The following is a 17,043-nucleotide window of genomic DNA, read 5'->3' as shown; positions in this document are numbered from 1 at the left end:
AGCCAGTGCTGGGTAAAATTATCCCGGCAGTGAAAAGTGCTTTCTGAAAGATGCAGAATTTGGGGATGAGATTCTACATGAAATAATTTATCCATACAAGGGTTCAACAGTGATCTTTTCAGAAAAGCCTATAAATGTCTAGGTCAGAAGCCTTTTCAGAATGAACGGCTCTTTTGCAATTTTCAGAAGGTATATGGATATATCAGTTTACATACATATAAATATACATACATATGTAAAATATGGAAAATCTCAATCTGTAAAGGGGCTTAACTACAGAAATATGAAAATAAGAAAAGGATAGTATCACTCATCAATATGTCTCGTCAAAGATACACATACTCGGGCTTCCCTGGAGGCGCAATGGTTGAGAGTCCGCCTGCCGATGCAGGGGACACGGGTTCGTGCCCTGGTCCGGGAAGATCCCACGTCCCGTGGAGCGGCTGGGCCCGTGAGCCATGGCCGCTGAGCCTGCGCGTCCGGAGCCTGTGCTCCGCAACGGGAGAGGCCACAACAGTGAGAGGCCCGCGTACCGCCAAAAAAAAGAAAAAGATACACATACTCTTCGCAAATCAGAGTTGGAAAGAACCTTGGAATCCCTCTAATCAAATGCTTCATTTTATCTGCTAGGAAACTGAGGCCCAGAGAGGTTAAATGTGCTGACTAACATGCACAGCTAACTAACAGCAGAGCTATCTATCGCTGCAGTCCCATTCTCTGGACTCTAAATACAAATGCTTTTGTCATTATATGTTACTGTCTTTAAGGTTTTACGGTAAAAGGGAGGGATTGGGTGACGAAAGAGGATGAACAGGAGGAGGAAGAAAAGAGGGATGATGATGAGCTGGAGGAGGGAGCGGGAAGGACTCTCTTCCCCTTTTCCATTAGAGGACATCCAAGGCCTCCTGACTTTCCGATGATACTGATGATATTGCCTACTTGGTGGAGTTGTGCATATCAGAAAATGACCCCCCGAATCCGCAGCAATTCTATATTTACCTAAAGCCACTTCTGAGGGAATTAATAGTCTGGGAGGATTTATGATGAGCATGGAATGTAAGGTTAGGGACTTAGATTATTCCACGAAAGAGAAGAAAGCTAATGGCCTGTGGAATGGTAGCCAAGACACAAAGGTGTGCGTGGGCGGGAGGGTAGACAGTCAAATCATTAGTTGCCTACATTAGTGACCAAGCTCAAATTCATGTTGCCACGTCCACTCTTCTGAAGGGTTAGAAGGGATTCGGTTCAATACTTCTGAGAATACCCTATTAATTTTTACCTGTGTTGACAGATACAAAGGTAGCAAAGCCAAAAATGTGACTGGAGAAAACTCCATTCATAGTTTCACGATTCACAGTAAAACTATCTTTCTGACGTCTTTGGAAATGAATGCTCTCTCCCGCTTAGCCCTCTTTCTAGTACCAACTTTGAAGCAGCTCAGGGTTCAATCTCTCTGACTTGCACAGAATTCCTGGGGGCTGGCCTTCATCTATTATTTCTGTTTTGTGGGAGTCTTGATAAATTGTTCTTTAGCTAGGTACTTCAACAAAGAAAGAAAACATAAACAAACATTTTAAAACAAAGAACTATTTACAATACCTTGTTTTCTTACACGGGAGCAGAATTGGCAACTGGTTCCTTTAGTAAGAGACCGTGGCTGAGTTAAGTGACCTTTGACTGTAGAAATAATTTTTAAAACTTCTAGCACCACCCTTTCCTTAACCCCACCCTCTGATTCACTTTCACAAGCCTATACACTCTTTCTTTCAACTTCATCTTGGCCAGAAGCTCAAATAAAAAGAGAGATAGACAGGGTTTTGCCTGAATTACTTAATTACCCACATTTTCCATGTCTGTCTGCATGTACAGACTGGAATTCTAACAAATTGTAACTCACACTTCCCTGGCTTATGTTCTCTCGAGTCTGCCAACTGGCAGCAATTCGTGGTTTTCCCCGGTAGATTTATTTTTTCAATAACAACAGAAAGTTTTAAATTAGTAGAATAACAAAGGGCAAGGAAATGGAGAATATTATTGGTGAACTGTTTACCGTTAAAGTTGCTCATAAGGTGCTAGGTGAAGCATCCAAGAAATGTTTCTGTTCTTCTCATTTGGGTGTTGGTGTAGAACCCCGAGCACAACTCCAACTTGTCCCATGTCCACCGTCCCCACCCCAGGGACATGAGGTCTGGATCGATGTTTTAGACACAGTTACTGGGTCAAATGTGACTTCATCACTTTCTGCTTCTCTTCCGTTTCTCCCTGTGAATGTTCCTCCTTACTTATTAAAAAGGGAAAACTGTCTATAACAGGATGCAGGGCGTAGAGGAATGGTGACGGGGGTGAAGAGAGAGAGAGACGGGAATGGAGCACAGTCCAGCAGGGACTGAGCGAAAGGAGAATTATCTTTGTTAATAACCTATTTGTGTGTTTTTTCTTCACGCAGTTTCTGTTTTTCTCTTCATGGGGCACACGTGGTAAAGTGGCTCAGAGTTTAATAGTTGAATGTTGCTGTGGAACCCAGAGCAGAACGTTGCTTTGAATTTCCCTGGGGGATGCAACCTGTGGCTGCAAATTCCGTGGTGCCTGCCTGACATGGGCTGAGCAGATGTCATTATCCACAGGAAGCCTGCAGACTATTATTAGCTGAAAGTATCATATGGAGGCTCTAGATAGAGGGGCTGTCCATCTTGACGGCCAGTGGTCCACCAGAGAGTGACTTGGCCTGTATCACCGCACAGCTCTGGTCATTTATGTTACATTTAATGCATCGATATAGATTCTGGGGAACTGGCCAAGAAACTGTTTCATCTTCTCTAAAGACACAGACTAAAAGTTTTATTCATGTTTTCCCACAAACCTTCTTCAGATTGCTTTCCACTTACCTCTTGTTTAAAGTCTTTATATATTGATATATTGTTATGTTGATAAAATTTTGGTTTTGCATTATTTTGATGCCTGTTGGGAGGGGGCAGGGAAAGAGAAAGGAGTAATGGTATCCTAAGTGAACAATATAAGAATATCAGCATAGGGCTTCCCTGGTGGCGCAGTGGTTGAGAGTCCGCCTGCCGATGCAGGGGACACGGGTTCGTGCCCCGGTCCGGGAAGATCCCACATGCCGCGGAGCGGCTGGGCCCGTGAGCCATGGCCACTGAGCCTGCGCGTCCGGAGCCTGTGCTCCGCAACGGGAGAGGCCACAACAGTGAGAGGCCCGCGTAACGCAAAAAAAAAAAAAAAGAATATCAGCATAATTTTGCTTGTTTGTTTGTTTGTTGTTGTTAGTTATGGCCTGCCCTATGAATATTTAGCGATATGTACAGATGTTACTAATGGGGGTGGGAGGGTAAGAACTATATGATGGGCAACGGGGCGGGGAGGGAGAGTTTTTGCTCTAGTCTTTTCATGATATTTGATGCTGAGATTGCATGAATTTATTAGGTATTCAAAATCTTTTAGAACCGAAAAAAGAACTCTAGGTACATCAATATTATTCAAATAGGAATCCAGAAGAAGAGAGTAAATAGAGTGGGGCTGAGAGAGTTGAGTGGATAATGGTTTTCTTATTCAGTCTGGGTTGACATAACAGAGCACCGCTGACTGGGTGGCTTAAACAACAAACATTCATTTTTCACAGCTCTGGAGGCTGCACGTCTGTGATCGGGTTCTTGCTGAGGGCTGTCTTCCTGGTTCACAGATGGTTGCCTACTTGTCTTTACTTGGTTGAGAGCTTTTGTTTTTTCATTTCCCTATAAAAACACTAATTACATCACGGGGACTTACCCTCATGACTAATTCTAATACTAATTACCTCCCCAAGGCCCCACCTACAAAGACCATCACATTGGGGATTAGGTGTTCAACATACGTGTTGAGGGAACAAACATTCAGGCCATAGCAACGGCTGAGAGTTTCCCAGAAATGAACCAAGGTACAAGTTTCCAGATGGAAAACATCTCCTGATGAACAAGATAAAATTTTAAAACAGTTTAAAAATACTCTTAATGCGGGCTTCCCTGGTGGCGCAGTGGTTGAGAGTCCGCCTGCCGATGCAGGGGACACGGGTTCGTGCCCCGGTCTGGGAAGATCCCACATGCCGCGGAGCGGCTGGGCCCGTGAGCCATGGCCGCTGAGCCTGCGCGTCCGGAACCTGTGCTCCACAACGGGAGAGGCCACAACAGTGAGAAGCCCGCGTACCGCAAAAAAAAAAAAAAAAAAAATACTCTTAATGCAATGAAATATCAAGAACATCATCAAAAACAAAAATAAAATAATTAAAACTATAAGAAGCAAGAATTATCTTGACATCAACTTTCCCATCCGCAACTTTGGTGCTGGGAGATGATAAAATTGTGCCCTTAAAGTGCTGAAGAATGCTTTGAACCTAGAATTCTATCCTCGTGCTCTAATTCAATAATCATGGTGAAATATGAATATCTTAAGACTCACAACAATTCAGAAAGTTACTACTTATCGCATTGCTGAGTGAATTATTAAAGTACATTTAAAATATGAATCTAAGAGTAAGTAGGAGAATGCAAGGAAGAACCCCTAATTTTTAAGAACGTCTGATTTAGAGGAAACAAACCACAATTCAAGCCTTAAAGAATTATGAGAATAATTTTCTGGGGCTCCATGTTGGACCAGCTGACAGTGAGACAGTTTTATTACTGACAAAGAAAATAATCGTTATCACTAGTGTGTATTAAGTACTGTACGTGCTAAGCATTCTTTTAATTGCTTGTTCTGTATGAATTCATTTTACCATCACAGAAACCTTATGAGAAAAGCATTGTTTTCCCTAGTTTACACAGAAAGAAAACTGAAGCATGAGGAAGCATCATTTCCCGGCTTGTGGTTAAATGACTCATAAGTGTTAGAACTGGGATTTGGATGCAGTTAAGTCAATGTCCTGAGGTTACCTTTTTAGCCACCATGCTCCAGTAGGTCACCCATCCCTGGCTTTCATCGTAGGGACAGTGATGCCCGGAATACATTTCCAGGATCCAGCCACACTTCTGCAGCCAGAATCTGCAGCCAGCTCAGCTCCCTTAAACCTCAGGTCTTCCTTCGTTCTTAGGACTTAAATTATGTTCTTCTCTGATCCACTCAAAAGCATTCAGTGCTATTTGAGGAAAACACACTTAGGTAATGTTTCCCATTGTATGTTGCCCTTCTGCTCTTGAGCCCAGTTCATCTCTACCCCTCTGAACGCTCACCTCAGTCAATGATTATGACCTTGATTCTATGTCTGGACCACTAGACTTGGTGTTTATTCCTGATGTCCTTGAGGTTTGAACACAGGTGTCCCCAAAGGACTCTGACCCAAACTATTCTTTCGAATTGCTATACCTTTTGCTGCTGTGAGAAGACAGCTCTAATCCATTTTTCCCATAACTCCATCCCCCCCGCCAACATTGGAGCTCCTTGCAAGACGGTGGCTTATTCCTTTGGCTCCTTTTTTTTTAATTGGAGTATAATTGCTTTACAATGTTGTGTTAGTTTCTGCTGTAGAACAAAGTGAATCATCTATATGTGTACATGTATCCTCATATCCCCTCCCTCTTGCGCCTCCCTCCCCGCCACCCCCATCCCAGCCCTCTAGGTCATCACAGAGCACTGAGCTGAGCTCCCTGTGCTATACAGCAGCCTCTCCTTTGGCTCCTTTATTCTGTTTATTTTTTCTTGGTTCTCACAAATGAGCCATGATTCCTGATTCCTGATAATCAAGATAAACAGGTCTTATGACCTAAAGACCTAACAGAATGACAACAAACAAATAGTTGTGTGGAAACATGTCTATTTTTTATATATTCACAACCTTCCATAAGTTACAGACACATCGATGTGATACATAATGCTAGAAATGCACGCCACGTATATTTTCCTGTTCAATGCTTTCTTCTAGGTTTCTATTACAGAAGGGCCTGGAAGGACACCTGCGTGTCCCTCATTATAAGAACAAATAAGTGCATTTCCTTAGAAAGAAAAATAAGTGTTGACATGCTTCTGTAACTGTATCAGCTACACTAGACAGTGAACAATAATAAAAAGCCATTATATAAAATAATAAATAATATAGTAAAAGATAATGCTATAAAATAAACAAAGAGTAAGGAAGAACTGAATGAGATATCATCCCATTTTAGGAGACCACATGATTAATAGGGTGGTAATGTGACTGACAGATGTCAAGCTACTTCTGTATTTATATTCACTGTGTAATAGAAGTTGTTCAGAAAAACAGAAATATGTACAGAAGGTTGCTAAAGTTTTCACCCTTAGGGCAATTCTGAGGCTTATACCTCACATTACAACATCCTGTGCAGAAACGGAACCTTTCAATTTAGGGTGAGGCAAATCTGCCAAAAAACAGGATGCTCTTGGTTTTCTTGTGCATGATAAAGAAGAGGAAAGGATGGTCTGCCACAAACTTTGGGCCTCGATGGCCAGTTCTCCCTGACAAAATGGCCCCAGTGCCAGCAGCTGCTTCAGTGCCCTCCTCGTTCAGATCCACAGAGGCTTGATGGAACACTTCAGACAGAAACAGGTCATTCTTTTCCGACATGCCTAAGAAATTGGCTTGGCCCTGGCTGAAGGCATCATCCATACCCATGCTCATGAGAATGGACTTGAGTTCATAATGCTCTTCTAATTTGAACCGGGGGACATACACCTCCACATCATCCTCAGCCATGGTGTCTTTGCTGAGCCACTTGTTGAGTTTGTCATAAGTTATTTCACTTTCCAGCTACAAATCCAAAAGCAAAACCAATGAGTGCTTAGCAGAGAAGGAAAACAACTTCTAATGTTAACAATCAGTGACTTTAACTTCACTATAGCGTGGGTGATATTAAAATTTACTAGTTTGGGAAAAATTTTGCAAGAAAGTAGCATGTATGACATAAGTTTAAGCCTTTGAATGAAAGTGTGAGACCTGGCACTGTTGCTCTCAACCAATTCACATATTTCCATGAGAAACTGCACACCATTTCCCAAGTTGTAGACATATGCCAAGGTAAGTTTAGCCCCAGAAGTTTAAAACAATGGAACTTGGAATGCCTTACCAACTCCAAGCCAGTAGAACATTCAGCAATTCTATCTGGAAGCAACAGGAACATACTGACATATCCAGCATAGGGCAGTTCTAGAATCTGGACCTTTAGGTCTTCTATGTATCCAATGTTCAGCTTTTTGTGCAAGAACATCATCTGTACTTCTTTGCGCTGAGTCTAAAATTATTAAAAAGTAAAATATGAAAGTAAATACTAAGATGTCAAAAGATTTACAATCAGACGTAAAAGAGAATGGGTTCTGCTTTCGTGTTGAAGAACTATGTTTCTAAAAATCAACAAAATAAATTATTTGGGGCTTCCCTGGTGGCACAGTGGTTGAGAGTCCGCCTGCTGATTCAGGGGACGCAGGTTCGTGCCCCGGTTCGGGAGGATCCCACATGCCGCGGAGCGGCTGGGCCCGTGAGCCATGGCCGCTGAGCCTGCGCGTCCAGAGCCTGTGCTCCGCAACGGGAGAGGCCACAGCAGTGAGAGGCGCACATACCGCCAATAAATAAATAAATAAATAAATAATTTGTACACCCTGACATTGGCTCTGATCTATTTAGCTTTTTCAAGGTTATACCCATTAGTAATAAGATGGACAATTATAATTATAATAATACTGAAACATTTGTTGAGTACCTACTAGGGGCCAAGAACTCTGCAAACTCTCGTTGAATCCTTACAACAATATTTTGAGTTGGATATTATTATTAATCTAGTTTGACAGATCAAAAAATGGAATAGAGTCAATCAACTATCCAATGTGCATAACTATAACTAGCAAATTATGTACAAGTATCAGTGAGTGGTCCCTAACTTTTCTTTCTCTATTTTGTCAAAGGCCCTAAAATATATGTTAAGAAAATCTGTCTCATTGTCTCGTACCAAGTTCACACGGAAAGGATAAAGCCTGTTTAATTTCTTCTGAAATGGAGTTTTCCAATTTCCTTTGAAGTAGACAGCATTCACCAGGACCATCTTGGTCTCTGCATCTATAGAACCTTCAGGTAACAAGTTTGGGATTTTGCCTACAGAAAATATGATATATGTTTAGGTTTCATGATTAAGAACTGTGAAGTTATCATGATTTCTTGAATCTTTTGAGTCACCATCAAACTCAGCATCCACATTTATCAAACTCTGCAGAGATGTTGCTCTTCAAGCTTAAGTTTTTCTCTCGATTTCCCTAAATCATAAGTAAAACTGAGACCAAATTTCTGAGGTTTGCAAAATCCAAGAGAAAATGAAGAAGTAATGCAGTTAAGGTTTAGAATTACTATCAGACTTGGAAAAAAATGTTAAGTTCCTTTTATACTCTTTCTCAAAGTTTTGTAGTGGTATGAAGTTAGCTAATTCAGATGGGAGTGGAAAAGAGTCACTTAAGGAACATAATAGTGCCTTTCCACAGTACATATGTCACTAGGGCTCCTTCAAGATCTGGTCTAGACAGTCTATCATCTGACCCATTCATTGACCCAAAAACAGTTTTTTGGAAGTTGTGCTAGACCTACACCAGGAGTAGCACAGATTCATGAAGTGAGAAAGGAAGACTTGTCCTGGTGGGACTGAGAATATTGGAAGAGAGATTCTAAATCAGTCAGGAAACAATGTGTGATAAGTTCTATAAGACAGCTAAAAATGCAGAGAACTGTGACAACACAGAGAAGGGAGTAAACAAGTGAGGAGTCAGAGAAGGTTCTCAGAAATGATAACATCTGAGCATGATTTTTTTTTATAGTTGGTTTAAGAAACAGGCCATTTATGGTGAATACCTGCTCTGCAATGTTTCAACCACTAAATACATTATTTTATTTAATCCTCACAACTACTCTAGTAGGTATTATTATGGTCATTTTATACAAATGAACACCATAGTAAGAGAGATTAGCAACCCTCCCAAGGTCGCAATGCTTGTCAGCTGGTCAGAATTCCACCATCTTCCATTCCTACTGACAGAGATAGGACTCGAACAAAAAGGTCACTGTAGTCTGACCAGCTTCAGTATAGTCATTCAGTATTTCTATTCAATATATCCCTCAGGGAATTAAAATTCTTGGTTACTGCAGAAATCTACTAGGACTTTATTTAACTCTGTAATGCGTATGGAAAAACTACTATTTGATCCTAACAAATAAAACAAATTGTCTCAAATTATTATAAAATTTTCTAAAACAATCAGCCCAAATGACTACTTGGCATTTTGGCAATTCCACTGATTGATTTACAGCCATTCAACACAAATGCTTAAAGAGAAGAGAAATTCTTGCTATTCTCAAAAAAGCAAGACTTTCATGTGTCTCTTTAACTTTGCAATACCTTTTTACTTTCACTTCTGTTAATCTTCACTTTCTCTGCTTCATTTTTGTCAGTGGTGTGTCAGTATTTTACAGCAGTAATTTAAAAATCTAGAAATGAAGAACTAAAGTAGATCAACTATTTTCAGAGAAACAAAACAATTTTTAAAAATTCTATAGAACTTAGTTCATGTGTTTTTTCCACTGTGGTAACTAAGAAACCAAGATACCACACTATGGCTTGAAACAATGTTTTAAACACAGGAGGTAAATGAAAATCCGTTTTTTGCATTAAGTTAACAAACACTTTAAACATCCAATTGAAGAATTCCAGAATTAGACTAAGGCTCAGAAGAAGAGGGAACCCCAGCTTCACTACTAACAGGTAGTGGGATTTTGGATGGGAATCTAAGGAAGAAAAAAAAAAAGGTCACGAAGAACCTAGGGGCAAGATGGGAATAAAGACACAGACCTACTAGAGAATGGACTTGGCGATATGGGGAGGGGGAAGGGTAAGCTGTGACAAAGTGAGAGAGTGGCATGGACATATATACACTACCACATGTAAAATAGATAGCTAGTGGGAAGCAGCCGCATAGCACAGGGAGATCAGCTTGTACTTTGTGACCACCTAGAGGGGTGGGATAGGGAGGGTGGGAGGGAGGGAGATGCAAGAGGGAGGAGATATGGGAACATATGTATATGTATAACTGATTCACTTTGTTGTAAGGCAGAAACTAACACACCATTGTAAAGCAATTATACTCCAATAAAGATGTTAAAAAAATAAAATAAATTTTTAAAAATTAAAAAAAAAAACAGAATTAAGGACATGCATTACAAAGGTAGAAGTAGCTTAGACAATCCAGGAGAGATGAAGCAGGGACCAAAAGAACTTGACAACATACTGACTCTGAAGGTGAAACAGAAGAAAGAGTTAAAACTTTATGATCCCTCCTTTTTCCATTGCTAGGATTCTCACACCAATTACTCATTTGAAGGTCACGCCTTTTTTCTTCGTTTTTGTCCACAGTAGACACAGAGTCACAATTATTTCAATACTGATATTTCCTATGTTAGAAAAGAGCTGTCTCCTCTTATATTCTATTCTAAGGTAATATCCAAAATCAGATTATTTAAGTACTGAATATATGTCTTCTATTAGTAGACCTCAATTATTTTTTTCTCACTTAAAACACCACGTGGCTCAACAACAAGCAGGTTACATTAAGCAAAATAACTAAGGTTGGGAGTAAGGGTTGAGTTCAAGGATGGTTTTTTAAAAAATACATGAGCTTTCTAAGTAGAAAGAAGAGCAGAAACTACTTCCTTGGTTTTACCTTTGGTTTGAGTCTTGACCCAGGAATTAATCTTTTTTCTGACGTCTTCTGCACATTCTAGGAAGTCAACTGCCTGGGGTTCTGTAGAGTAATATTTCTTGGAGAGCTGCATGTATCCCTTTAAAGCAAAAAAAAAAAAGACAAAGTTTACATAGAATATATACTGAACAAGCCTTGGTGTAATTATAAATTACAGGCTTCCTGTCAAGACTGGGGAGCCTGAGGTAGGGGTAGGGGTGGAGGTTGGCTAGGGGGGCTGATTATATGTGTTCTCTTGACCTCCACCCCCAACTCCAGTCCCAATTCTATTTGCTCTCCCGCACGCTTTGCATTATGACCACTGGGTACAAGGGGAGAAGTTGGGTGTGGGGATAGAGGCTCTGGAAATCAGCTGTGTGCTTCCTGACTTATGACTTACAGGTGGGAATTTTGCAGCAGGGCGAGAAAGCACCCACAGAGGGAGCATAGGGATAGCTGCATTGGATAGTGTCCAGTGGCCTTAGGGAGTCTAAGGGAACCCATGTGGAATTCTGACTCTCTCAGCATGAATAAGAGAGAACAGCTTTAAAACTGACCTCCTTGTAAGTTTGGGGCCCTGCCATTTAAATCGCAGGTTTCACTTACTTCCTTGAATCTTGAAGACTTATCGCCAAACAGCTTATTGGCACTTTCCAATAAATACTCCCCTGTGGACGCGTTCAGGGCGGAGCTGAGAGAACGGAAGGATGAATGGATTGTGTCTACAGCTTTTGCCTTAAACAGAAAGGAGAGATTCTCTTTATATAACTCAAGACTCCTAAACAAGATATTTCTTAAGCAGTGGTATTTTTTCCAGTACGTCAATAAAATGCTGTATTAAAATATACTTTTTTCTGGCACTTTAGAGGAATCTCTGAGGAAATACTCTTGATATGGATAATCAGATAATTTTTTTATTTGTTTCAGATTTTACTGTGCCTGTGGATTGGATTTAACCGTGAAGTAACCAAGATCCTAGAAGAAAGTCAGGCTCCTTCTACAGTTTCCTAAACTACAAAGTCGGTAAGCAATTTTTGTTATATTAAAATGTTGCCTTAGAAGCGTTCTTTAAAAAGTTCATATAACTTCTGCAAGTACCATTTTATAATTAAGGGGTAGTCTGTGAGTGGAAAATCTGGGTTTTAGAAAGCAGGAAATTGAGGGAAATTCCAATCCCCAACCTGAAGTTTGTAAGCACGATGACACACACAGGGCTTAGTCACAGCAGCGCCTGGGTGAAGCAGAGGTCAGAGCCCTGCAGATGGACTGCCAGCCATCCATTCAGACCTGGCAGAATCTCCATATTGAAGGGGCCCTTTTCCCCTCCTAAGTCCATAATTCCCTGGCTGACAGGCAGATGGAGCATCAGCATTCCCAAGAAGAAAGCTATGTGGGGTATCTCCCCATAACCTGACTTAGGAGTGTGATTGTGGAAGTTGTTTACCCATAGGAGCGCATCTACGCCCAGCTCCTACAATGTAGCTGGATATGATGTTTAAGGAAATGGAGTATTGGGAAAAGAAATGACTACGTGAGATAGATTAGCTGAAGAGATTAGATAGATAGATAGACAGATAGATAGATGATAGATTGATAGATAGATGATAGATAGATAGATAGATCATAGGAGATAGAAGGGGAGGACATAAAGGATATTCGAGGGTCAGTGACCTTTCATGAAGTCACCAAGCCTGGCCTTCTCCATTCCTCAATTACTTGTCACCCCTTACTCTGGAAATGTGCATCTATGCATGTGTATTCTAGGAGTCTCTACAATGGCATTAGAATAAATTATACATACCCAACGAATGGCAGAGCGGGGTGATAGAATTTAGAAATAGTCTTGGCCTGGAAGTCGTGAAGTCTGGATTCTACCCGGGCTCTGCCCTTACTTATCAGAGTAGGATATTTACTCAAGGACTGTGAGCCTTAGTTTTCTTTCTATGAATGAGGGAAGTTGTACTAGGTTCCTTCCCTGTCTAATACTGTGATTTTAAGACAAGAATATTCTGGAAATAAAATACAAAAGAAATAGAAATGGATGAATCAGATACCTGCAAAATAGCATCAGGATAAGTGCCCTTCTGGATCTTCTGTGTGAATTGACAACTGGTGAAGATCTCTTGGGTGTCTGGAGTGACTTTGTGGTCTCCAACTTTGTTAAACTGAAGCACCTACAATTGGAATTCCAGAGAATTGGGTACATTTTTCTGCTACATTACTTAACTTTTAAACCAATGGCTATCAAGTACCTCTTAGTGGCCCTACGTCTCGTTTCCTGCCTTTGTGTATGGCAACAAGCATAGATGCTCTTCATATGTAGCATGTGTCAGCCAGCGGAAATTTCCTTCACGGGACTCAGCACAAACTATTTTATACTAATTGATATGCTGGCTATTTTGACAGCATATTGTTATGATGAGATGATTTATAACCTCTAAATTATCTAAATTATAACCCAACCCATAAGTTGCCTTGAAAACATGCCAGTAGTTTGAAGGAAGCAATAAGGTTAACTCCCAACCTTGTATCTCTCTCTTCAGTGGCCTTATATATTGCACACTTCTAACCTGTCAAAAACTACAAGCCACAGCTAGCTTCAACATAAAAGCAGGTCACTCAATATTACAGGGATCACCTGAAATATTTGCACATACCTTATTTACACATAAAGAAATCCCACACATCTGTCCATGTGGGGGGCAAGTGGCAGAGGTAAGATGACAATATGAATCTCTTTATGTTGTAAGTGGCAGATCCAGATAACATTGAAGCTGGTAGGTGCACACTGGCCCCGGGAGGGGCCTCAGGTCCCCTCCCCCAAACTGTAGCCTTCCCAGCCTGGCTCAGCCAGTCTAAGCACCCCCGAGCCTGGCCCTGCTACCCACCCACCCCCACCTCCAACATCCTTTGGGTCCCAACCCCGTGGGGTCCCAGGTGAGGAGAAGCTTATTGGTAAATGGATCCATGGTAGACGTTCTGCTAAGGAAGGAAAGGCAGGTTTGTCCAGCAGGTGGTGAACTTCTAGGCTGGAAGGAGAGGTGTTAGGATTTGTGGGGTCTCTCTCTGCTCTTCAGATCACACGTTATAAGTCTTACCTAATACTCCTTGTAAAGAAGTGGTCTGACTCTGCCGCCATGTAAGGGAAGAATATTTCATGTAACAGCTTCTCCGGTTGTCCTCCCTTTTAAGGAAATTGATGGGGTCTCGGGGCTAGCACTAAAGGCCTCCTGAGTCACTGCGAGAGTCCCTGCAGGAGGGGGGGATGTGAGGTGACCCGGGGCCATGCTGAGGGATGCACCCTGCCCAGAGAGGCGGCTTGGCCTGGGCAGGTCCGCGGCCTTACCCTAAAGAGAAGAACTGGCAAAAATGCAACTGCTGATCTCACATCGCCTATGCTCTGTAGGAGTTTATCCCTTCTACTCATTACTTTATTCCATTACAACTATGTCACCTTTACCAACTGTATCAATTCCCAACTGTGTGGCCTCTTCTTGCCCTAAATTTCTCATTTCTATAAAAGGACTATGGTAATCAGAGCACCTACCTCACAGGATTTTGTATTCTGTGGGTAAACTCTAAAACGTTCTTAGAAAGGTGCCTGGCTAGGGCACTGTAAGTGTCAGCTATGATAACTTTTAGTTCCACCACGTGCTTCTCCTATTCTCTCTAATCTTCACACCCATCTTGCCGGTTACGCATTTTCATTCTCCTTTTAAAAATAAGAAAACTGAGGCTCAGAGAGTTGAAATGCCTTCCCTCACACACCTGGTAAATGGCAAAGTCACCACCCAAACACAGGCAGGTCTGCCCCCCAAATCCGTGCTTCCTCCTCCAACCAAAGAGCTTCTCCTCTTTTTTAGTAGGGAATTAACCAAATTTGCCTTTGAATTTTAAAATGTGCCCATGCAGCACAGTTACAAGAAAACTATATAAACCCCTTGTCCCATGTGCTGAAAGCACTTGCCAGACACAGAAAAGCTGTGTTGTGCCGAGTGACCAATAAGTTAATTTTCCTTTCGTATCAAAATCACATTTTTTACTTTATGTACCTAGAGCACTTCATTTGGCATTTGTCCTCAAAGAAATATTGCTTCTGATGCCTTTACATCTAAAAAATGAAGACCCTGACGTTTTCTAAAGTTTTTAATAGAGTTCACTGCACTTATTCTTTTCAGGGCAAAGAAAATAGAGGGAAGGAGTTTTGCAAAATGTTGCTGCTCTCAGACGTGAGCAACTGGGTTTTCTTGTAAGTCTTGATGTTTAAACTGCCACAAACTCAGGGAGTGACACTTCCATCCCTTTTCCTGCTGCAGTGAGATAGGCCAACACCCCCTGTGAGCCACTCCAAACAAGACCCATCTTAAATGGGTCACCGTGTACCTGGAAGGAGATATCCATCTATCTATATACACACACGCAGGTGCAATTCTCCTGGGAAAGTCAAAAGTAGCCAGCAGCATTTTGGTGTGGCTGAAAACAGAATCCAGTGTTGGTGAGAAACCAGAGCCTGTACTTAAAGCATTCAATTTTAATGTTTGTACATACGGGAATAGGAAAGAATTTTAATTATATATTACTTTGTCTGGTCACTGACCCGGGAAATACAGGATCATGTGAATTTTAATGGTGCTGAATTCATCCCATAGGACCATTGCCATGTACAGTTGTAGTAGTTCGATATATTTCCATGGCCCCAGACTTAGTGAAAGGGTCCCCTGACTGAGCTGGTGTCAGCTTCCTTCACCAAGGAAGGAAGCCAGTGGCCTTAACAGAAATAGCTCACAATGCTGTCTCACACCCTGTCCACCTTGACTTTGAGGACTGGCCATGATGTCAGCCCCATGTTGTTGACATGAACTCATGGGGTTGAGAATGTTGGCTGAGGTCCTCTGAAGTCACGCTGCTCTCTGTGCATCTCCCAGAGTGCGGAGATCACGGGTCTGGGATATTTTTTCCCTTGGTGACACTCTCTTAAAACCACTAGAAGGAATTCTTTACATGAATGGAAGGAAGCTGAGCTAGGAGGGCAGAAACCAGAAGAAGCCCTGGGAAAAGTGCTTCATTCCCATCACCACTCTCCCCACTATGTTAAATGACACTTGTCTTAAAACCAATAGAGATAAAGCTTGCAAGTACTTTGAAAAATATAAGCATTATACTATCAAATTAAGACGTTGTCACTATTAACCCTTTCTAACCTTGCAGGATAAGAAATTCTGGTATGCTTTCTGCTATATCTACCACTGAGGGTGTTTGTGGTTTGGCTGTTTTATAGATTTGAATCTAAGGAACTTGTGTTGTAATGGCTTGTGATGATTGCTGACCTTGTTAGAGTCGAGATGTCTCAGGCATGTAATCAGAGCAACTCTACAATTCAGTTCAGGAATCGTTCTGTTCTAATTTGGAACTTTAACAGAAACTTACTTTGGCCATCTGGTCTGCAGTGTTGCCCCTGGCACCCAGGTAGATCATGGCCATGGTGGAGGAGATGCTCCATGGAGAGAAGAAGAGATTCTGGGTGGCAGCACTTGTATTTGCCAGACGGCTGAAGAAACTGAGGGCAAAGATTGTGTTTGCCTTGTAAAGTTCTTCCATTGTTTCAATCTAGAAGGGAAGTGAGGGGAAAAAAAGAAACAGCTCTAAAAGATGACTCAGCATTTTGAGTGATGTCAGCAGAGTAGCACAGGCTGTACCCTGCACGGGGCAGGGGTTCCCTCTCTATTCTCCTCTCATCCAAGAGCATAAGGTAGAGCAGGGACAGCGTCATCGTGATCCTGGGACCTGTGCAGCCACAAAGGGTCCCACGCTCAGTACAATGCACGGCTACCACAACCTTGCGATTCTTAATAGTTTTAAACAAAGGGCCCTGCATTTTCCTTTGCACTGGCTACTGCAAATGATGTAGCCAATCCTGAGATAGAGGGAACAGTCACGTGATGAGTAGTGACACTCCACATCAAAATAATGATAATAACAGCAATAATGATAAATAGCCTTTATCGAAACCTTACTGTACAACAGATGCTGTTTTAAACATCTCACCTGTACTAACCAGTTAATCTTTATGGAAACCCTATGAGGAAGGCATTGCTATTCCTGTTTTACAAAGGAAGAAACTACTGCCCAGAGAGAAGAAGAAAAGTGACCAGTGTCACTCGACTATAAGGGGCAGGACTGGTAATTGAAGGTGGTAGGTGGGTAGCCAGCCTCCAGGGTCATGTTCTCTGCCTCTGTGTTGTACCCACAGATACACACCACACACACACACACACACACACACACACACACACCCCACAGGCAAATACATGCATATTCAAATGTATGCCACGCGCA

The 17,043-nt window shown here is 41.7% G+C and overlaps 1 protein-coding gene across 1 annotated transcript; it reads right to left on the bottom strand.

Annotated features, from left to right (window-relative positions):
• Positions 1-5,786: 5,786 nt before the first annotated feature.
• Positions 5,787-16,308, bottom strand: LOC307061932 (plasminogen activator inhibitor 2-like). Its single transcript, XM_079717306.1, has 7 exons — positions 16,135-16,308; positions 12,762-12,881; positions 11,314-11,442; positions 10,690-10,807; positions 7,941-8,083; positions 7,065-7,229; positions 5,787-6,748 (listed from the first exon to the last, which is right to left on the bottom strand). Exons 1-7 carry the CDS (start codon positions 16,303-16,305, stop codon positions 6,344-6,346), a joined length of 1,251 nt encoding a protein of 416 aa, XP_079573432.1. The 5' UTR covers positions 16,306-16,308; the 3' UTR covers positions 5,787-6,343.
• Positions 16,309-17,043: the final 735 nt, after the last annotated feature.

Source organism: Hyperoodon ampullatus, assembly GCF_949752795.1.
Source record: "Hyperoodon ampullatus genome assembly, chromosome: 13".
Classification (NCBI taxonomy): domain Eukaryota; kingdom Metazoa; phylum Chordata; class Mammalia; order Artiodactyla; family Ziphiidae; genus Hyperoodon; species Hyperoodon ampullatus.
This window is presented reverse-complemented; position numbering and strand designations above follow the sequence as displayed.

What these genes read in the sequence shown, in the direction of transcription:
- LOC307061932 (XM_079717306.1), bottom strand. Translation starts at nt 16,305, where the DNA reads ATGGAAGAACTTTACAAGGCAAACACAATCTTTGCCCTCAGTTTCTTC. An exon ending in ATCCTGATGCTATTTTGCAG is followed by an intron (nt 11,443 to 12,761) that starts GTATCTGATTCA and finishes TTTCTGTTTAAG; the next exon opens with GCAAAAGCTGTAGACACAAT. An exon ending in AGTCTTCAAGATTCAAGGAA is followed by an intron (nt 10,808 to 11,313) that starts GTAAGTGAAACC and finishes TTTGCTTTAAAG; the next exon opens with GGATACATGCAGCTCTCCAA.